Raw genomic sequence first — 23,490 nt, 5'->3', positions numbered from 1 at the left:
AAGTTTTTCTTTCCTCAAAAATGATGTTTTAGCAAGCAATTTTTTATTTTCATAAGGGTAAAAGGAGAAATTGGACCCCAAAAGTTGTTGCCCAGTTTGTCCCGAGTATGCTGGTACCCCATATGTGGGGGTAAATCAGTTTGGGCGCACGTCGGGGCTTGGAAGGAAGGGAGCACTATTTGACTTTTTAAATACAAGATTGGCTGGAATCAATGGTGGCGCCATGTTGCGTTTGGAGACCCCTGATGTGCTTTACCAGTGGAAACCCCTCAATTCTAACTCCAAAACTAATCCCAACACACCTCTAACCCTAATCCTAACTCTAGCCATAATCCTAATCACAACCCTACCCCCAACACACCCCTAACCACAACCCTAACCCACCCCTAACCCTAATCCCAACCCTAGCCCTAATTCCAACCCTGACCCTAAGGCTATGTGCCCATGTTGCAGATTCGTGTGAGATTTTTCTGCACCATTTTTGAAAATACGCAGGTAAAAGGCACTGCGTTTTACCTGTGGATTTACTGCGGATTTCCAGTGTTTTTTGTGCGGATTTCACCTGCGGATTCCTATTGAGGAACAGGTGTAAAACGCTGCGGAATCCGCACAAAGAATTGACATGCTGCGGAAAATACAACGCAGCGTTTTCACGCGGTATTTTCCGCACCATGGGCACAGCGGATTTGGTGTTCCATAGGTTTACATGGAACTGTAAGCCTGATTGAAAACTGCTACGAATCCGCAGCGAAATCCGCACCGTGTGCACATACCCTTAGAATTCAGCTATGTTCACACGCTGCGGAAAATGCTGCGGGTCCGCAGCAGTTTCCCACGAATTTACAGTTCAATGTAAACCTATGGGAAACAAAAAACGCTGCGCACATGCTGCGGAAAAAACTGCGTGGAAACGCAGCGGTTTACATTCCGCAGCATGTCTCTTTCTGTGGATTCCGCAGCGGTTTTACAACTGCTCCAATAGAAAACCGCAGTTGTAAAACCGCAGTGAAATCCGCAGAAAAACCGCGGTAAAGCCACGATAAATCCGCAGCGGTTTTGCACTGCGAATTTATGAAATCCGCTGCGGAAAAAACAGGATTTTTGGTTGCTTACTGTAAAATCTGTTTCTTGAAGCCTCCATTGGGGGACACAGGAACCATGGGTGTATGCTGCTGCCATTAGGAGGCTGACACTATGCAAATAAAAAAGTTAGCTCCTCCTCTGCAGTGTACACCCCACCGACTGGCATTATACTCTTCAGTTAGTGAGAAAGCAGTAGGAGAAAAGAACAAGGTTGAAAAACCATAACCACAAACTTGAGAACTGTAAACGTGAGAACAGTCATAAAACAGATAACAACAGAAACATTGCTTCAAGAAACAGATTTTACGGTAAGCAACCAAAAATCCTGTTTTCTTTATCGCCTCTCATTGGGGGACACAGGAACCATGGGACGTCCCAAAGCAGTCCCACGGGTGGGAAAGACAGACTTCCATCAGGTCAGAGGACTCACCACTGCCGCCTGCAAGATCCTTCTGCCTTGGCTGGCGTCCGCCGAAGCGTAGGTATGGACCTTGTAAAATTTGGCGAACGTGTGGATGGAAGACCAAGTTGCCGCTTTGCAAAGCTGTAGGGCGGAAGCCCTGTGGTGCACCGCCCAGGAAGCGCCGACTGCCCGGGTAGAGTGAGCCTTAATCCCAGGAGGGGGCACTCTGTTCTTGACCCAGTAAGCCTCCAAAATTGCCAATCTGATCCAGCGAGCAATAGTCGCTTTAGAAGCCGGTTGGCCTCTGCGCGTGCCATCAGGAATGACGAAAAAGGAATCAGTCTTCCGGAAAGTGGACGTTCTGTCCAGATAGATCCTCACTGCCCTGACAAGGTCCAGCTTGTTCAACGATCGCTCCAGAGGATGAGTCGGAGCTGGACAAAAGGAAGGTAGAACGATGTCCTCGTTGAGGTGGAAGGTGGAAACCACCTTAGGAAGAAAAGAAGGTGGGGGCCGGAAGACCACCTTGTCCTGGTGAATGACCAAAAACGGAGGGCGGCAAGACAGGGCCGCCAACTCGGAAACGCGGCGAATAGACGTGATGGCCACAAGAAAGGTCACCTTCCAAGATAGAACTGATAGAGGAATCTCCCTAAGAGGTTCAAAGGGAGAAACCCTCAGAACGTCCAGTACCAGGTTTAAGTCCCATGCCTCCACAGGGGCTCTGTACGGCGGGACAGCATGGGCTACCCCTTGAAAGAAGGTCTTAACCTGTGGCCGAGAGGCCAAGGTCTTCTGAAAGGATGGAAAGCGCAGAGACCTGACCCTTCAGGGAGCTAAGAGCCAGACCCGAATCCAGTCCTGCCTGAAGGAAGGCCAAAAGAGAAGGCAGGGAAAAAACCATAGGCGGAACGCGGTTGGACTCGCACCAACGGAAGTAAGCCTTCCAGGTGCGGTAGTAGATCCTGGAAGACGAAGGCTTCCGAGCCTGAATCATGGTGTGAATCACCCGGTCCGAAAGGCCGGACGCTCTTAAAACCGCGGTCTCAACAGCCACGCCGTTAAACTGAGCGACCGAGAATTCGGGTGGCAGATCGGACCGTGGGACAGCAGATCGGGCCTGTCTGGAAGGCGCCAGGGAGCGTCCGCGAGAAGGTTGACGAGCTCCGCGAACCAAGCTCTCCTGGGCCAATCCGGGGCGATCAGGATGACCTGCACCCCTTCCGCTTTGATCTTCTTCAACAGCTTGGGAAGTAATGGAAGGGGTGGGAACAGGTAGGGCAGCTCGAACTGTGACCAAGGAATGGCCAGAGCATTGACGCCCACTGCGAGAGGATCGCGGGACCTGGAGACGAACTGCGGAACCTTCCTGTTGATTCGAGACGCCGTGAGATCCACATCCGGAGTCCCCCATCGAAGACAAATCTGATGGAAGACCTCCGGATGCAAGGACCATTCCCCTGCCGCGAGACCCTCGCGGCTGAGGAAGTCGGCGGCCCAGTTGTCCACGCCGGGGATATGCACCGCGGATATCACCGGAACCATTGCCTCTGCCCAAAGGAGGATCTTGGATACCTCGGCAAGGGCTAAGGAGCTCCAGGTCCCCCCCTGATGGTTGACATATGCCACAGCCGTGGCGTTGTCCGTCTGGATCCGGACTGGAAGGCCCCAGAGGATCCTTTCCCAGTGGCGGAGGGACAGAAAGATGGCCCGAATCTCGAGGACATTGATTAGCAGAGTTGATTCCTGCGACGACCAACGGCCCTGAACCGTCAGGTGGCGAAAAACCGCACCCCAGCCGATCAGGCTGGCGTCCGTTGTCACCACCTGCCAGTGAACTGGAAGGAAGGACCTGCCCTGGGAGATGAGAGATGACGTCAGCCACCAGTTGAGGGACCGCTTGACCCGAGAAGAGAGTCTGATCGGCCGATCCAGGGAGAAGACAGACCTGTCCCACTGAGACAGAATGGCTTGCTGAAGGGGTCGCGAATGAAATTGGGCGAAGGGAATCGCTTCCAATGTAGCTACCATCCTCCCCAGAACCTTCATGGCCGAACGGAGGGAGGCCGAGGACCCTGGAGCAAGCGTATGTCCCGACAAAGAGTGGATCTCTTGTCTTTGGGAAGGAAGACTCTGGTCTGACGAGTGTCGAAAAGCATGCCCAGAAAGATGGTGCGCAGAGAAGGAATAAGGCAGGACTTCTTCCGGTTGACCAGCCACCCGAAACGGGCTAAGGTGTCAAGAACAATGGACAGGCTTTTGTGGGCTTGAGCAAAGGATGGAGCCTTGATGAGGATGTCGTCGAGGTATGGAAAAAAGGACCAAGCCACTGACTCAAGATGGCCATCAGCGCCGCCATGATCTTCGTGAACACCCTTGGCGCGGTTGCGAGACCGAACGGCAGGGCGACGAACTGAAAATGATCTCGTTGCACTGCGAAGCGCAGGAAACGGTGATGTCCGGGAAATATCGGGACATGTAGGTAGGCGTCCTGGATATCTATAGAGCATAGAAATTCCTGAGCCTCCATGGAAGCAATTACTGAACGAAGGGATTCCATCCTGAAGTGTCTCAGGCGAACTCTCCTGTTCAGCAATTTGAGGTCCAGAATGGGACGAACCTTGCCGTCTTTTTTCAGTACCACAAAGAGGTTCGAGTAGAAACCCGTGTACCGTTCCTTTTCTGGGACGAGAACGATTACCCCGGATTTGAGCAGAGAAGCGATGGCTGCGAAGAAGCCCGGAACAAGAGCGGGATCTCTTGGAGGACGGGATTGGAAGAAACGATCCCGGGGTCTGGAAGCGAACTCTATTTTGTATCCCGAGGATACAACTTCCCTGACCCAAGCGTCCTCTACTGCGGAAACCCAGACGTCCCTGAAAAGGAGAAGACAGCCGCCCAATCCGGGAGTTGGGCTGGAGTCTTGCCAAGAGTCATGCGGAGGTGGATCTTCCAGTCCTGGGCCTGGAGGATCTACCCTGGGAATAGCGAGGACGCCAGGACGGAGTGGGCCTAAAGGACACCGCCTTCTTCTCTTGATGTGCCTGTGGCCTCTGTTGCTGCTGGGAAAAGGAGTTCGACGCAGCGAAGCGACGAAACGGCCGAAAAGGGCGAAACTGCCGTCTAGGAGGAGGGCGACGGGGCTTAGCCTGGGGGAGAAGAGAACTTGTACCCCCGGTGGCGTCCTTAATAATTTGATCCAGCTGGGAACCAAAGAGACGAGAGCCCTGGAAGGGCAGACCGGTGAGGGACTTTTTAGAAGATAAGTCCGCCTGCCAGGCCTTGAGCCAAATGGTGCGGCGGATGGCAACGGCATTGCTGGAGGCCTGAGCTGCACAAGACGCGACATCCAGGGAGGCAGAGACCAGGTATTCACCGGCGTGGGAAATCTGGTTGGCAAGCTCCGCTAGTTGCACGGGGGGCGCCCCGTCCAGGATACCTCGACGGAGCTCTCTGGCCCATTTGGAGATGGATTTAGAAACCCAAGTGGAAGCAAAGGCTGGGCAAATAGCCGCTGCAGCCGCTTCAAAGGCTGACTTCACAAAGGATTCTATAGTTTTATCGTTAGAGTCCTTCAGAGATGCTCCGCCGGACAGAGGAAGCAGCGTGTTGGTGGACAGCCAGGACACAGGTGGATCCACCGAGGGAGAGACCGTCCAATTGGCGGTAAGTTCTGGAGAAAAAGGATATAACACACCCAGGCGTTTTCCCCTCTGAAAACGCCTAGTGGGGTTCTCTCTCTCTCTCTCTCTCTCTGGACATGATTTCCTCGAATTCAGGATGAGGAGCAAAAAACTTGGAAGGTGGTTTGGCCTGTCTAAACGAAACCACCTGATCTGCGGGTTCCGTAGAGGGATCCTTGATGCCACAAGATTGGTTTACTGCCACAATGAGATTCTGGACCATCTCCCTCATGGTGGCGATTTGGTTAGAATCCAGCTCCGAAATATCCTCCGAGGGCACATCAGAGAGTGCCTCGCCTGACTCAGGGGAGGAGGGTCGAGGGGACGCCGACCGCAGGGGAGGGCCGAGTGGCGAGATGGAGAGCGAAGAGGACTCAGACCGACGTTCCTGTCTGGACCTTTTGTGGCTTATCAAGGAGGGCTTGGGCGGCGGTTCCTGCGACCCGCTGGCCACGGCAGGGGTCTGCAGGGGTAACCGATCCAGTGCGGGCACCAGGGTTTGAGACACCCGCGTTAAATCGGCCACCGATTGTGACAGAGGCGGCCCAGCCTGGGATGGGGGGATCACTCTCTGGCGGAACAGCCGGGGGATCCTGGGCGGTGGGAACAATCGGGTTGCTGCAGGACTGACACAGCGGGGAGGACTGACCTGAGGCAAGCTTGCTGTTACAGGACGCACATGCAAAGTAGGTGACTAAGGCAGAAGATGAAGTAGGGGGGCGAGAGCGGCCCCCTTTAGAGTTAGACATTTTGAAGAGGTCCCTGAAGAAAATGCCAGCAGGTTAGGGGACAGTGGGGCAGAGGGGGGGGTGTCAGTCTGCAGTGCAGAGCTACTCACGGCAGACGAAAAACCCGGATACCAGGAGCTGCAGGCCTGGAGGAAGATGCTGTGGATCCCCGGCGCAGATGGAGTGCTGTGTCCCCAGAAAGAGCGCTCTGCGAAGTTCCCCGGCGCAGGTGCGTGGCACGATGGAGAAAACTCGTGCCCTGAGCTTCCAGAAGCGGCGTGGAGGAAGGGGCGGAGCCAGCCGAGATGGCGCCGGTGGGTGGGGAATGCAGGGCAGAGTTTGTCGGGCGGGAGAAAGCCCGCCCGATGATACAGGAAGTGGGCGGAGCGCGTCACCGGAAGTAGGCCCCGGGGAAAGCCGGGGCCTAAATTAGAAGCCGGTGACCGCAGAAAGGTGGATAGTCGGCGGTGCGGCGCAAAAAACAGTGCGGGCGCCGCCCGACTGATAGGCGCGGCAACCGCCGCGGAAAAGAGGGGAGCGCCGGTGCAGGCGCCGGAAGTAGGCCCCGGGAAGAGCCGGGGCCTGTATTAGAAGCCGGCGCCGCTGGAGAGGACCGCGGACGCAAGTCACCTCCCAAGGTACGGCCGCCGGAGAGAACGGCGCGGCTGCCTGTAGGGGCCGCGCTGCATGGAAACAAAGGTACGGCCGCAGACCAGGCAGAGCCGCTGCCTGTGAAGGTGCGGCCGCCGAGCAGGGAGAAGCGGCGCAGCTGCCGCGCAAACAGCCAGGGAAAGTGTAGCCGCAGAACCAGCAGCGCAGCTGCCTATAGGGCCCGCACAGAACAAAAATGTGGCCGCAGTGTGGAAAACTTCCCAATAAAGAGACGCCCCACGATCGCCCCTGTAACAGGGAATCCACAGGGACCCCCCCATGACTGTCTTTGAAAATAGACCTAAGGTTAGGGATCGGTGGGAGGGGAATACTCACCTAAACATCCCACGCCGTCCATTACTAACCTGAAGCCGTAGAAGGTGTTAGACGTCCGTGGAGCTGGACGTCCTCGTCTCCTCCAACCAACAGGCTCTGGTGGGCGAGTGGGTGGGGGACGGAGCCAGGACCGGACTTCTGATCACGCTTGTGTGCTAGGATCTTGGTCCTGGAGAGGGATCTATGAGGATACGGGGTGGCAGTACACGCCGTACTCATAGTCCGCATTGTGGGACTACAGGTGTGACTGTTCACCCTGTATCCCTCCGGGAAAACCTGAAAGAAAACGACGCACATTGAGGTAGATAAGGGTCTAATGAAAGACCCGTGTCCACCTCCTACTGACACTAAGCTAAACTGAAGAGTATAATGCCAGTCGGTGGGGTGTACACTGCAGAGGAGGAGCTAACTTTTTTATTTGCATAGTGTCAGCCTCCTAGTGGCAGCAGCATACACCCATGGTTCCTGTGTCCCCCAATGAGAGGCGATAAAGAAATCCGCAGAGGACCAGAATACGTGTGCACATAGCCTTACCCTAAACCTAACCCTAGTTCTAACCCTAACCCCTAGTGGTAAAATAAAAGTGAATATATTTTCTTTATTTTATTATTGTCTCTACCTATGGGGGTGATAAAGGGGGGGTCATTTACCATTTTTTTTTTTTTTTGATCACTGTGATAAAACCTATCACAGTGATCAAAATGTACATGGAACGAATCTGCCGGTCGGCAGATTCGGCGGGCGCACTGCGCATGCGCCCGCCATTTTGGAAGATGGCGGTGCCCATGGAGAAGACGGACACCGGGAGGCTCGGTAAGTATGGGGGGGGGGGGGGGAGCACGGGGGGTGGATCGGAGCACGGGGGGAGCGGAGAGGAGGATGGGTGGAGCGGACAGGAGGACGGACCACAGAACGGAGGACTGGGGAGGAGATCGGTGGAGGGGGGCAGATCAGGGTTTCCAGCCATGGCCGATGCAGCATCGGCCATTCCTGGATTGTAATATTTCACCACTTTTCATAGGTGAAATATTGCAAATTGCTCTGATTGGCTGTTGAAAGTGCAACAGCCAATCAGAGCGATCATAGCCACGTGGGGTGTAGTTCTGATTAGCTATGTCGCTTTCCCCATGCGAAGGGAATTGCAGTAGCTCACGTATCCATGGTTACAGCCACTCAGTGACAGTTAGCGGTCTTAACCATGGAGACCTAAGCTACTGCAATGCACTGCATGGGGAAAACAACAACGAATCCAGAAAACTATACTACATTTCTTACTGGAGGCATTTGCTAATATTACTACACCTACTACATGTTGGGATAAGATGTTAGATATGGGAATACCCCTTTAAGTTACTGTAGACTTTACAACTCCTTCCTTACATTCTAATATGGTGTTAGCCATGATAAGGTGTTAGATCTTTGCGTTGTGCCATTCCTCCATTATTTCTAACAAAATTCCCCAGAAATTTTATTTCATAGTGAGTTCAAGTACTTACTACAGCTCGCAAGTCAGAAGAACCGGCGGCTCCTATGTAATCCAGAGCCTGTGACATTGTAAGAAGAGTTTCTATATACAGAAATACAGGTCCTAGGATATCAAAACTCACCCAACTTGCATATGAGATGCACAGTTCCATTATTACTGCAATGGGAAGGATCTAAGTTGATCAAAAATTTAGAGTGTAGCTTTGCAACCTCCCCCTGGAGAACATTCGGAATAGTTTGTCTCTCGTCATCTTCATATTTTCTCTTTCGGGGAATGACTGTTTGGGCTCTAAAATGACAACATCCCTCCATCAGACATTTTCTAGAACATATAAACTGGATTAAGTTGCCCTACGATCTTGTGAAGACATCAAGTAATTAATACATATTGTAAAATAATGATTAAATATCAGAAATGTGTAGATTCAATTGCTGCCTACTTAGACATTGCATGTCATTGGTTCAGTAGTGTCAAGTCAGGGGTGCACTAACTTACGTGATGGGCTGCCCATGGATAGCAGTCATTGCTGGTACAAATGTCCGGTACAACGAGTGGTTAAATACAGGTGATCTAATATTTGCCAGGACTGCATCCAATAATGGTTGACACAGATATTGCTGCTTTGTAGAAGGAACAGTCGGAGGAGGTGGCGTTGTCTAGAGGTAAAAGACCAGACTAAATTTCAGTAATTTCAGTGGACCATCATTAAAAATTTAAGGGAACCTGTCAGCAGATTCATGCTGCCCAAACAGGCAGAATGAGTCAGAGCCTGACTACACAATTACAGCCAGGCGTTGAAGAGAAAAGTTATGTTTTTTTTATGGTGAGGACAAAAATCTCTTTTCTCGGTAGTCTTCAATCAAGGATACAGAATTGTGGGACAGTCTGCTGTCACCTTGCACTTATTACATTCTAAATGAAAAATTGGCTCCTACCCAGCAGGTTATACCTCACCTGCTAGTCTCAAGCTCCCTCCGTTTAGTGAGGAAACAGTAAGAGAAACAAAAAAAAAACCAAAATAACAAAACATTAAAGCAATTGGAAAAATAATTAAATTACACCCCAAGAGACGGAAACAAATGCATGCCCAACCGGGCAACTGAGGGTGGGTGCGGTGTCCCCCAAGGAAGACTACTGAAGAAAAACAAACAAAACCAAAACAGATTTTTACAATACCATAAATCTTAGTTTCTCAGCCACTTCATTGGGGTTCACAGAACCATGGGACGTCCGAAAGCTGTCCCTGGGGGTTGGAAAAATAAATATACGGTTACTACCAGATTCTCCACTCTTGCTCAGGCCGAAGCAAGACAGACTGCGGCCTACAAAATCTTCCTGCCAAGACTTAGAGTGTACACACCTTTGCTTCTACGGATGTAAAACTTGGAGAAGGAATGTACCAATGGCTAAGTAGATGCTTTACAGAGCTGAAGGACTGATGCATGGTGGTGAACTGCCCAGGAAGACTCCAGCATCTTGGGATACACCTTATAGTCCTGAATGATGGCCGTTCTAATCCAATGAGCAACAGTAGCCTGAGAGGCGGCAAGGCCCCTGCGAGGGCCGTCTGAGGTGACAAAAAAAGGGTAACAGAACTTCTAAAATGGGGCAGTGGCTGATAAGCAACACCATACCCCCCGACAACACCTAATTTATGCAGAGCCTTCTCAGTCGGATGAGAAGGTGCACGGCAAAACGCCTCGTTGAGGAGAAAAGCTAGAACCACCTTGGAGGAAGGACAGAACAGGTATAAACACCTGATCCTGGTGCAGGGAAAAAAAATAAAAAAATTTTAAAAAAATGAGAAGTTCAACAAGGAAAAGCCGCAAGCTCAGATAGATACTCTCCTAATAGAGGTGATGGCTATTAGGAAAGCTATCTTATAGGATAAAGAGCTGAAATCTCTGAGGCTCTCAAAAAGATTGAGATTGAAGAGCCTCTAAGACTAGGATAAGGTCCCACAGATCAGGAAAAGGGGTTTGAGGGGAGAGGGGCGGGCAGATGGGGTAGCACGAGCTAGACCACCCTCTGAAGAAAGGTCCTGACCTGAGGGACTAGAGGGCACAGCTCTCTAAAATAAAGCCAAGGCCGATACCTGTCACTTGAGAGAACTAGGCACCCAACCTGACTCCAACTGTGACTGCAAGAAGGCGAGCAGTACAGGCAGAGAAAGGGACACTGGAGAAATTCCAAGAGACTGACTTCAGCGAAAGTAGGTTTTCCAAGTGTGGTGATCGATGTGCAGCGAGGAGGAAAACCGCACCCCAATCATTGTTTGGATGACAGATTCTGACAAACCGGCTGACCTCAGAATGCTGACTTCAACAGCCCTGGCGTTAAATTGAGCAACTAAATTGTGGTAGAAGAACAGACCCCAAGACAGAAGCTCTGAACGATGAGCAAGAGTTCAAAGAACCGCCGCCAAAAGGTTGATCACATCCGCGTACCAGGCCCTTCGAGGACAGTCTGATGCAATGATAACTGGAATCTCCTCTATCTACCTTGACTACGTTTTCTGCTCAGACTTCTCAAAGGAGGAAATGGGTAAAAAAGGGAGAACTAGGACTTGTTAATGACTCAACTGCGACTGCCTGAGAATCCCGAGATCTTGTGACGAATCTTGGTACCTTGTGGTTTAATCTGGATGCCAACAGATCTACATCTGGTGTGCCCCACCGACGGCAAATTATGTGACCACCTTTGGGTGAAGAGCCCATTCTATGACCTCTATGTGCTGGAGGCTCAAAGTCTGCCGCCCAGTTGTCCACTCTGGGTAGATGAACCGCCAAGATCAGAGGAACATTGTCCTCTTCCCCATTTCAGTATCTCCACATCCCTTGACAGTTATATAGGCCACAGCTGTGGCATTGTATGATTGGATACTAATGGGCAATCCTAGTACCAGGTGTTGCCAATGTAGAAGAGGCAGACGGACGGCTCTGAGCTCCAATACATTGATCAGAAGGAGTCTGACTGTTCCAGGATCCTAGAACTGACAAGGGGTGGAAAATGGCCCTCACCATCTGATAAAAATGGCATTCGTGGTCAGAACCTGCCACTGGATGGGATGGAAGGAGCAATCCTGGATTAATAGGGACTACGTCAACCACAACCTAAGAGTGGCAACAGCAAAGTGGAAGGAGGACTGGACGGTCTAGATTGTTAGCAGACGTCAAAACAGTGTGTTATGTAGGGGCCTTGAATGAAACCTACCACTTACGCCAAGAATCTCATCCCTCAACTGACTGTGATCCTAGTTGACTGCAAAGTGAATAAATCACTGATGAGCCAGAAAGATAGGTACATGAAGATAGGCATCCTGAATGTCTATAGGGGACAGAAACTCTCCGGCCTCCATGGAAGCTGCAACTGACCACAGCGACTCCATCCTGAAGGGACACAGCCGCACCCATTTGTTCAGCAATCTTAGATCCAGAATGAGTCTTACTGAACCATATTTTTGAGGGATGACAAAATAGGTTTGAGTAGAATGCTCATTACTCCTGCTTGAAGCAGGGATGCCATGGCTTGATCGAAACTGACAAACTGGGGAATATATATCTCTCTCTATCTCACGGAAAAGCGGCAAACTATCCTGTAGCCAGAAGAGACGACTTCTGACTCAAATCGCTGACTGACCCACAACCATGCCTCTCTGAAGAAGAGGAGGCAGCCACTCACTCACTCAGGGAAGACTCCTCGAGTGGGAGGGGCCACCCTTCAGATGTCATCTCCTCTACAGCCTCTGTAACCAGAGGGCTTCCCAACCGAAACAGAGGGAATGCCCGGCAGGAGTAGATTTAAAGTATGGTCTCCTTGACCTCTGGGTCTGACCTGATGGCCAAAACCCACTGGAATTGGGAAATGTTGAAAAGGGTGGAATTGCAAAGCCCCCAATCTTTGAAATGGACGGCTTGGCCTGGCGAAGCAGGGTGTCCAATTTAGTACAGAACAGGCACAACCACTGGCAGGGTAAACCTCTAAGATTTCTTCTAGGCCAAATCTCTCCATACTTTGAGCCATAAGACCAGACGAACGGCCACACAATTGCTTCCTGCCTGGGCAGATCATTCAGCCGCATCTAATGATGCCGAACAACTATCTGCCTGCACAATCTGATCTGCAATATCTGCTACTTCCACCTTCTGGTAACCAGCCAGGATACTGCACCACAAATATTTTGCTAAAGCAGTAACTGCCTTGGATAACCAGGTCGCAATGAAAGCAAGGCAAAGCCTGCTCCTTTAAAAAGGTGGTCTTGGAGACCCCACAGACTCAATATGTCTTTCTAAGAGCCACCATTTCAGAAACAGGTAAGGTAGTGCTCCTACATAGGAAAGGTACAGGCTTATCTACCACAGACGCAGTGGACCAGGATGCCACCAACCCCGCTGGAAACTGGTATAACACCTCCATATGACTGCGTTTCTGAAAATGCCTGTCAGGGTGTTCCCATGCCTTCTGTAGGACTTAGCCACACGCCAACCTCTCCTAAAGAAACCCGTTTCAGCGGAGGGCGGGGGAGGAGGTCATCTGACATCACACCTAAACAGCCAACACCAGGCTTTCCACCATCTCCCTTAACGTCCCCATCTGATAAACCTACAGACTCTGAGCTGGAACTAGAGTCAGAGCGTTGGGGAGTGTACTTTTTGAGAGGGTGAGAAAGATCTTGGATGTCTTCTCTGAGAGGGAGACCTGGTAAAGTGAGGCCGCTTGGATCTTGGCTGATGCAGGAGTGTCCGACGCAGCGAGATGGTTGGAGCTCCCAAGGCACCACAGCAACCAATGGCAAACACTCCACAACAGTAACCAGAGTTCTACTGACTGGACTAGATCACAAACTAACAAAGTGATGCCACAGGGATACACTCACCTGTCCTGAAGACCCAAAATCCAATCTTCACCCCGTTCAACACGTGCACCATGTTGGGCAGCACCTAGCTGGCTTATAGACCACTACCCCAGTGCCTGACCACCAACAGTGACAAGGTACTCTGGTCTGGCCATAGACTCTACAATTACAGCTTATACTCTCCATCAGTGCGTGGGTAAAACAGAGTGCACAATTACACCCTGTTACACCGAAGACTAACCATATAAAAAAAAAATAAAAAAAAAAAAGATGTTAACGTCCAACGACCAAGACAGGCCTTGCCTTTAACGGACGCTACACAAAAACACAAAACTGAGGGAGCCTGAGGCTAGCAAGCGAGTTGTCTACTGGGGAGGAGCAAATTTTAATTTAGTATCTAATCATGTCAGTCTCTACGTGGCAGCAGACTATTCCATGGTTCTCTGTGTCCTCCAATGAAGCCGACAAGAAATGTGGTTTGAAGAGTCGGCCAGTGACCATAGCCAGAGACAACATTTCTCTTGTCTCCTTCCTGTACCACTCTTGAAGATTGACAGGGTTCTCATGTATACCTAGGGAGAGACGCATCAATCATCTGTAACAGTTGGGAAAAGTCACGCGTACGTAAAACGACTAGTCTGGTCTCGCTACCTTTGAACGCTGGAGCATTTCAGAGAAAAATATGCCTGGCTGCAATTGTGCCATCATGATCTGATTCATACTGCACATGGCAAGTAATTTGATTATGCATTCAGGTCTTTTTAAAACTCACTTTTCTTTTACGAATTGATCTTTTGGTCACAAGATAACCAATATTACAAGCAGATTTTTAAAATCAAAACGGAATAGTGGGAGACATTGCTTACCACAATCATGTCATTCTTTAGCTTTTCCAGAGCAATTTCACATTTCTGTAAGGTCTGCAAGGGGCACCTTTAATAGGAAAAAATAAATGTAAAATACAGAAAAATGAAGGTCCTGAAAAAGTATTTCTTGGAAGTCCGCATACTCGTACCTCTTTGATGGATCAGTCAGAATATCCAATAGGCTCTTCATTTTACTTAAATCTTTCTTGCGATCTGAAAGTTCACATGGTCAGACTGAATTATATTAAGGAATATTTGAACCATTGAAATGAATGTACCAGGTTCCGTACACATGTACTTATCAAACAGCGCTATTGTAAAGTGTAGGTGCTCACCTTCATTCTTATCAATCTTGTTAATCATACGCCTTAATGGCTCTATATATTTGGAAAGCTGTTTCAGTTTCTCTAGGTACTGCTGTTCATCTGACTGGCTGGTGCTTGCAGGACTCATTACAGAGTTTGGATTGCCTAAATGATCATATAAAAAAAAAGAAAAATTCTATATATGAACATCACCCCATCAAAAAAAATAAAAAAAAGTTATGTTTTAAGAATAAGAAAAACAAAAGCAGTCTATATGGGCAAGTAGGTGATAGAATGTTGAATAGAATGATACCTTGGTATCTGTGATCCAATGTCTTATAACAGAAATCCATGTTTTTCTTACATGTAAATGAGCTGTTCAGGACTATGGGCCAGATGCTGATCTTCATGAGAATCCAGAGCTCACTATAAATGACAGGGGGCATTACCAATGTCATTTGTAACGCCTGCTGACATCTTCAGGTTCCATCTCACATGAACACACAGGATTGCAAAAGAACAATACAGCAGAGCTGTAACAGCTGCAGACGATGTGTTTGTTATGAGACAAAGTTCAGTTCTACTGTTCTGTTTTATTTACATGTCTCACACTGGTAAGGCCTTTTTATAATAAGCCCTCGAGGCAGATCCTCAGGGAGATCCATGTCCAGTATACGGACCTGAAAAATCTCATTAACAAAAAAAAAAAAAGGAAAAAAATGATATGGAATCTTTGGAATAAGACATCAAGGTATCATGTTTTATTCAGCTTCCTATGACCTACATGCCCATATAGACTGCTGAGAAGGGTTGATCCTACTGAAAGATTCCCTTTAAATCATTGTGGAGTTTGTTACATACTGTAATACACAAGAGGCATCTTCCAGCCCCGCCAACCCTTGTCAGCACAAAATGCCTGCTCAAACCAAGCACAGGTATATGGTGCACCCTTGGCGAGGTCAAACAGTTCACCTTCCCACCGATTTGTATTTCCATCCTTCTCCATTTTGACAGCTTTGTCTTATAGAGCCTGAGATTTGCGGAGATAGATGGAAAACATGTAGCTGTCAGGGCCGCACTGACTCATCTTCGCCCTCCTGTAAAACCAAGACTGAGATGATGCATGGTTGGCCATGGCAATAGTGAACAGCGTGTCTGTACAGGTCATTTTGCGCTGGTGAAAGCCATTTAGACATACAGTGCCCTTTTTATCATCCAATCCTGCTTAGATATATCCAAAACACAACAAAGAGCTTAAAGCTGCATCTTCACCATAGGACATATCTACAGGGGTTGCATACAGTCCAGGTAGATACAAATATGTTGCTGTATATGCCGACAGCAAGGGCTGTAGAAATAAACAAAAGAAGAAAAGTTAAGCCAGGTACTGAAACACTTACCTGGAGTATTGAGGGGCCCTGGAGAAGGCACACTGAAATTCTGTGGGGTTCTGGCAGAAGCTGGGCTTTGAGAGGGCTGTGGGGATGGACTGGGCATGAAGCTTGGTGAGGGTGCTGTACCTGAGCTGGAAAACCAAAGCAACAAATATGAGATGATCTCATCACAAGCAAATCCATCGCCAATCCGTTCTGCGGAGTACTGACAGTGCTGCATTAATGTAGGTGTAAACTGCATTTTTCTATCTCAGTGGGTAAGGGGGGAGGGGTGGGGACCTTTGAAAAAGTCAAACTATAGGCAACTTAAAAGAATAAAAATAACTGACTAGGAACTACATGCCCAACTCATTGTATATGCTGGAGTCAGACGCTCCCGATTCATGAAGAGGTATATGACTACATGAGTCGGGAATGGACGAGTGGCATACACCTGTGTGCCCATGCATCGCCACAAATCTTACATCAGCCCCTGCTGAAGATTAGTGGCATAGCGAATGCCGCCACTCAACATACATATAACAAAATGGAGGTGAAAATCAGAGTGATGCATAAATTTAGCGACTTTTCAAAGCTTTTACACCAGAATACTGGACTAAAAGCTTTGATGGATCAGGATCTACTTCTGCAAAGAAATGGGAATAAAGAACAGATGTTGGCTCACTGAATTCTACACATACAGTAAGGGCCGAAAGTGTTATCCTTGAAATAGTTCCAGAAAATTATTGCAATTACATGTTTATTGTGCTCGTGAGCGAGTGCATGTGGTGCTGGGCAAATCTGACAATTTCATGCAACCCCAAAAATGGGCAAAACAAAATTGTTGGCAGCACTGTCAACTTAATATTTGGTTGCACACACTTTGGAAAAAATAAATGCAATCACTTCCTATAACCATGAACAAGCTTCTTACACCTCTCATCTGGAATTTTAGACCAATCTTATGCAAACTGCTGCAGGTCTCATATTTGAAAGGTGTCTTCACCCAACAGCAATTTTAAGATCTCTCCACAGGTGTTAAATTGGATTTAGACCCAGACTCATTGCTAGCCACTGCAGAATTCTCCAGAGGATTGTTTCCATCCATTTCTGGGTGCTTCTTGAAGTAGGTTTGTGGTCATTATCCTGCTTGAATGCCAATGACCTAGGACACAAACCCAGCTTTCTAACACTGGGTAGTATATAGCGACTCAAAATCCTTTGGTAATCTTCAGATTTCATAATGCCTTGCACACAGTCACATCTTTGCACCTCCAACATATTTGACTGTAGATACGGTGGTTTTCTTTGTAGGCCTCATTCAGTTTTTGGTAAACATTAGAATGATAAGCTTTACCAAAAACCTTTATCTAGGTTTCATTCGTTTACAAGACGCTTTCCCTGAAGGATTTTGGCTTACATACATTTTTGGCAAACTGCAGTCTAGCTTTATGTCTGAGACAGCAGTGGGGTCCTCCTGGGTCTCCTACCATACACTATGTTCCAAATTATTATGCCGATGACATTTTTCTCGGATTTTCCTAAAGGGTCGGTGCAAATGTCAGTCAGTCTAATAAAAGTCATCACCCGTTATACATCGAATTTTATTGAAGAAACCTCCCAATGATAACAGTATAATCTCCAAAATGAATAAAAACTCAAAATGCACTGTTCCAAATTATTAGGCACAGTAGAATTTCTAAACACTTGATATGTTTTAAAGAACTGAAAATGCTCATTTGTGGAATTTGCAGCATTAGGAGGTCACATTCACTGAACAAAAAAGCTATTTAACTCCAAAACATCCTAACAAGCCAAGTTACATGTTAAAATAGGAACCCTTCTTTGATATCGCCTTCACAATTCTTGCATTCTTGAGTTTTTGGAGAGTTTCTGCTTGTACGTCTTTGCATGAAGTCAGAATAGCCTCCCAGAGCTGCTGTTTTGATGTGAACTGCCTCCCACCCCCATAGATCTTGTGCTGGATGATACTCCAAAGGTTTTCTGTAGGGTTGAGGTCAGGGGAAGATGGTGGCCACACCATGAGTTTATCTCCTTTTATGCCCATAGCAGCCAATGATTCAGAGGTATTCTTTGCAGCATGAGATGGTGCATTGTCATGCATGAAGATGATTTTGCTCCTGAAGGCACGTTTTGCTTTTAGACCATGGAAGAAAGTTGTCAGTCAGAAACGCTATTTACTTTACAGAGGTCATTTTCATATCTTCAGGAACCTTAAAGGGCCCCGCCAGCTGTTTCCCCATGATTCCGGCCCAGTACATTATTTCTCCACCTCCTTGCTGACGTCGCAGCCTTGTTGCAACATGGTAGCCATCCACCAACCATTCACTACTCCATCCATCTGGACCATCCAGGGTTGCTCGACACTCATCAGTAAACAAGACTGTTTGAAAATTAGTCTTCATGTATGTCTGGGCCCACTACAACCGTTTCTGCTAATGAACACTGTTTAGGGGTGGCCAAATAGTAGGTTTATGCACCACAGCAAGCCTTTGAAGGATCATACACCTTGAGGTTCGAGGGACTCCAGAGGCACCAACAGCTTCAAATAACGGTTTGCTGCTTTGTAATGGTATTTTGGCAGCTGCTCTCTTAATCCAATGAATTTGTCTGGCAGAAACCCTTCCTCATTATGCCTTTATCTGCATGAATTCTGTCTGTGCTCTGTTTCAGTCACAAATCTCTTCACAGTATGCACTATTTAATGCTTTTCAGTAGCAGAAAGATCCTTTTTATTTCTCATATTGCTTGAAACCTTTGGCCTGCTTAATATGTGGAACATCATTTTTAAGTAGTTTTCCTTAAATTAGAATCACCTGGAAAACTAATTATCACATATGTTTAAGATTGATTTCAGTTATATATTGAGCCCTGAGACACAATACCATCCACAAGTTTATTTGAAAAACAAAACAATTAAATCTTTATGACACTTAAATCCAATTTGCATAATAATTTGGAACACAGTGTAGCATTTCATTCCATTGAAATGTCAGAGTTTGCGCTGACACTGATGCACGCCGAGCCTGCAGGACAGCTTGAGGTTTTTGGGTTTTTTTTAACTTTATTTCGGCTGCTTATCTACCATATGGACTACACTGCGTGGCCACATTTTTTTTTCTTTTTAAAAAGATATGAGCAAGTTTGATCGGGTCCCTGCTCATTTGGCAAGCTATAGCGCTTACCGAATAAGCTGCAGAGGAAATCTGGACACCTGGATCGCGTCGGCTGATGAGCTGTTCAGCTCCACAGCTGCAACTTACTCGGTAAGAGCTATAGCGTGCCGAATAAGGAGGGACCCGCTCAAATTCGCTCATCTCCACTTATTTTCTCTGCCATCCAAATCTAGGGAGATTCGCTACAGTGAAATGGGTTGTAAACTTCATTATGATGTCCACGGTGGACAATGGAACAAGAACTCTAGATATGGACTTGTAACCTTGAGATTGTTGAAAAATAAACAATTTAGGCTCCAAAATCCTCAGACATTTCTTTCCTCTTTCTGTTCCCCACGCTTAGTGTGACACACAAAGATTGAGTCAACTTATCCCCTTTTTATCTTGTTTCATCTGTGATTTTCAGATTGCTCATGCCTGTTACTTGCTACATGTGAGTTTTACCGAGCATCACACACTTGAAACAAAGTTGTTCACCCACAATTTTGGAAAGGTGTCAATTTTGTCCAGCTTATTTTTGGGGTTTTGTGTGAAATTATGCCCAATTTGCATTTTTTTCGCAGTTATTTTATGCTGTTCCAATACACACAAAGGAAATAAACATGAACAAGGGAAAAAGGGAATATTCTGCTACTGAGGGCTTCAGCCAGAATTAACTTTTTTTTTTTTTTAATCCTATGCCATGCATGACCAAATTTTAATCTGGATGGAATAAAGATTTAAATTTAACTTTTTGGAGGCAGATCCTAATGCATTTATTACCGGTGGCCAACTGTTACTGGATCCACGCACATCTAATGAGAGCAGCCAAACAACTTATTGCACGGTGAGGCTTTTCCTTTTCTATTTGGAAATAAACATATGTATAACAAAACATGTGTAATTGCAATAGTTTTGTGGGAGACATACTTCAATTTATGGAACAATTTCAAGGGTGCCAACACTTTCGGCGATGACTGCACACCACATTGTCAGAACGCAACCAACAGCTCATGGGAACTGTACAGAAATAAAGGAAACAAAAGCCTGCAATGTTCTCTGCTGCTGAACATTACATCTATACACTAGGTCCTCATTTACTGTGGAATAAGCAGGTCTCGAAAATGGACAGTGTAGCCAGTAATGTTAATTGTTACGGAGGCAATGACCGTGCATAGAAAAGGGGGCCATGTGAAGGAGTTATGGGTATATGCATTGCTGTACGAAAACCATAAAGAGGAGATGCGCACCTGACATTGGAGTTGGGCTGAGACATTGGCTGTGAGGGTTGTGGGGACGGCTGAGGAGGCGGTGGCATGGACTGTGGCGTCTGTACCTGCTGTACAGGCGATGGTGACGACATTAAAGGGATGGTACTTTGATTTACCTGAAATGGAAATTACAATTGCAATTAAAAGGAACACCAGAAAAAAAAGCATCAATGAAAGAAGAGAGTAGTAGCAGCTTGTGTGCGCAACATTAGTTCCTGGACCTGTAGAGATATTTAATCTTGATACGGTCACCTGTTTAAAAGAAAACTGGATGACAAGGGATGGATTTAGCTTCATTTATGGAGTCTGTTGGATGCCAAATACATTTTAGATGTATTTACTAGAAGACGTTCTCTTCAGGCTACCCAACATTAACACTGTTCAGACTAAAAAGCTATCTAGACACTTCTGTGTATTAGAATATGAAGTCCGGATACAACACCACAACTGCGATAACCTATAATATAAGTAAAGCAAGCAGAAGAAAGCAAAAAACACTATTGGGAGGAAAAGTCAGGATCAATCAGCTAAAATAGAGGGAACACTAATGGAAAGGTCTATTGATTTTGATTAGCTATTCTACGGAATGAGGAATTGAAATCTATTTCACAGGCACACGTTACACTAGCACATACACAGAGACCAATATTAGGCACCACAGTCCAAACTACAAACATCAGAGCTACAGAGGAAACTACTCAAAGGCCCACAGAAAAGGGGCAGAAAAAAGTAACCGTCCCCCACAAACAGGATTAAAATCAAGAGGGACTGGACGACTGTCACACCTCTGGCACCCACAAGTCAGCCAATACCTGTGGGATCTGCGATCCTCCCATTGGGGTGGAGCTTGGAGGCGTGTCAGATGAAGTGGTGGGCGGGAACCGCGACCTTACTGCCATCCCACCTCGAGTCATAGCTGCGGTGATCATCTTTGGGAGGACAGAGTGACAACAGACAAAAGTAAAACAAGAAATGCAGTGCAAGCGGTGAGAGGGGGAGGAGTGCATGCAAAAGCCAGAAGTAGGGGGAGCCCAAAAAGCACCCCCAAAAGACTACAGCATCCCAAGCATGGAACACCTGCACTAAAAGCTTACAAACCATAGTGGACTCAGATCAGACCCAGAAATCAATTAAGAAATACTAAAATCATCAAGATTACTTGTATAGCCTTTACCTTGACATTCACCTTTCTATAACATAGTAACTTAATCACTTATACCAGCTACATAAAAGTGCAACCAGACACGATGTAAAGATAACAGCCTGCAAAAGGTTTGTTCAGAAGATTCCATAAATTCCAGTTCTCAAGTCCAATGTCTAAGTTCTGGAGTTACATTGACTTTCATCCTATATTACAGGACCACCAAATCTAGTTAAATCTGCCTTTTCAGTCTGCAGGATTTTCCACCGGTTTCTTCCCTTTAAATTTTCAGTGCTAAACAACTTGAAGTGGCAGAAATTGAATAACGGGGTGTGGCTTAATTGAAACCTGGCAAGGCAGAGGGGGGGCACAGCTTCAGCCAGACACAGGACGGAGAGGAAGAGGATGTTTAAAGATTTTTTCTTTTTTTTTGCATTATTAGACATGACATGAGGAACATAGGATTTTTTTTTTAGGTCTATTGTTTTCGTTGCTGTGATTTCTTGATTTAGTTTTTAAAATGGTACAGATTAGACAGGTAAAACCCTAATCTGAAAGTCTGACAAACATATTGCAAACCCAAAACAACCAGCACAGTTCTCGGCCATTCAGCACAACCACTAGGTAAAGGGAAACTTAAAAACAAGTTCTAATAACCGATTTTTATTTTTTTTTCTATAACTGCAGTCAGTTTTTTTTTTATATGTCGTGACATCACATGAACGCCTTGTCACAGTTTACATTAGTGATTTATGGAATTTTGTATAAATTTGGAAAACCTCTTTATGATGAAGGCTCTACTCAATGCTCCATTCACACTTCAAATCTTTACCGCAGCCTGCGGTACTGTCCGCAAAAATCAGAGAGGCCTCACGAAGACGCTACTTGGGCAGACACTCCGAAAAGGTGAGAGCAAAGCCCAATGTAGCGACCACCTGCTGGTGGTCAAGTACAAGGACAAAAGGGATGTCCTTCTATTGACCACCATACACGGTGATGGCAGCGCCCTTAGCACTGGGGTACAACAAAAACATGGGGGGCGTTTATCTTTCTGATCAATTCCTCCAACCGTACAGTGCTTTGAGAATAGCCAGGGTGTGGTACAAAAAGCTGTCCGTGCACATTGTACAAATGGCAATGCTTAACACTTTCCTGCTGTCATGATGTGCACGCAACACCGATACGTAGTACCTTCATTTTACGTTACCATGTCTGTTTTCTCCGTCCGCCGGAAAAACAATTTGACGGATCAGGTGAAAAATGCATGAAATGTGAGGCCATCTGTCGCTAATACAAGTCTGAGAAAAACGGATCCAGCGGCAACTTTTGCCGGATCCATTTTTTTTTTCTCCCCCCAAAATTCACCAGATTGTGCCTGACGGCAAAAAACTGATGTGTGAAAGCAGCCTAAGGCCACATTCACACATTGCGTCCTGTCCTGCGGGTTCTCCCGCAGCGGATTTGATAAATCTGCAGGGAAAACCCGCTGCGGTTATCCCTGCAGATTTATCGCGGTTTGTCCTGCGGGTTCCGCTGCGGGATTTTACCCCTACTATTGATGCTGCATATGCAGCAATATGGAGCATCAATAGTAATGTTAAAACAAAATAATTATATACTCACCCTCTGACGTCCCGATCTCCTGGGCGCTGCAGGCGGCGGTCCGGTTTTAAAGATGCTGTGCGACCAGGACCTTCGTGACGTCACGGTCATGTGACCGCGACGTCACCGCAGGTCCTGGTCGCATAGCAAACCGGAGACTGGATGGCCGCGTGCAGCGCTGAGACTTCAGAGGAGAGTATATCATGATTTTTTTTATTTTAATTCTTTTTTTTTTTATTCAAATATGGTTCCCGGGGCCTGGAGGAGAGCCTCCTCTCCTCCACCCCGGGTATAACCCGCACATTATCCGCTTACTTCCCGCATGGTGTGCACAGCCCCATGCGGGAAGTAAGCGGATCAATGCATTTCTATGGGTGCAGAATCGCTGCGATTCTGCACAAAGAAGTGACATGGTCCTTTTTTTCCATAGCAATTCAGTGCGGGTTTTTTTTCGGGATTTTCCGCAATGTGGGCACAGCGGTTTTTGTTTTCCATGGGGTAACATTGTACTGTACCCTGCATGGAAAACAG

At 47.2% G+C, this 23,490-nt stretch overlaps 1 protein-coding gene across 5 annotated transcripts in view; it reads right to left on the bottom strand.

The window, feature by feature from the left end:
- Positions 1-23,490, bottom strand: part of MED15 (mediator complex subunit 15) — a 106,028-nt gene that overhangs the window by 14,080 nt on the left and 68,458 nt on the right. For 3 of the 5 annotated variants that reach the window (XM_069757272.1, XM_069757263.1, XM_069757287.1), the window contains 8 exons: positions 21,029-21,145; positions 20,196-20,332; positions 15,797-15,921; positions 14,427-14,561; positions 14,241-14,304; positions 14,092-14,158; positions 8,866-9,026; positions 8,492-8,658 (listed from right to left, as the gene is read on the bottom strand). In XM_069757272.1, coding sequence (XP_069613373.1) covers positions 8,492-8,658; positions 8,866-9,026; positions 14,092-14,158; positions 14,241-14,304; positions 14,427-14,561; positions 15,797-15,921; positions 20,196-20,332; positions 21,029-21,145 — 973 coding nt within the window. The remainder of the gene's footprint in view (positions 1-8,491; positions 8,659-8,865; positions 9,027-14,091; positions 14,159-14,240; positions 14,305-14,426; positions 14,562-15,796; positions 15,922-20,195; positions 20,333-21,028; positions 21,146-23,490) is intronic. The other 2 variants (XM_069757278.1, XM_069757296.1) reach the window with 1 other exon arrangement.

This window comes from Ranitomeya imitator, chromosome 1 (genome assembly GCF_032444005.1).
Source record: "Ranitomeya imitator isolate aRanImi1 chromosome 1, aRanImi1.pri, whole genome shotgun sequence".
NCBI classification, from domain to species: domain Eukaryota; kingdom Metazoa; phylum Chordata; class Amphibia; order Anura; family Dendrobatidae; genus Ranitomeya; species Ranitomeya imitator.
This window is presented reverse-complemented; position numbering and strand designations above follow the sequence as displayed.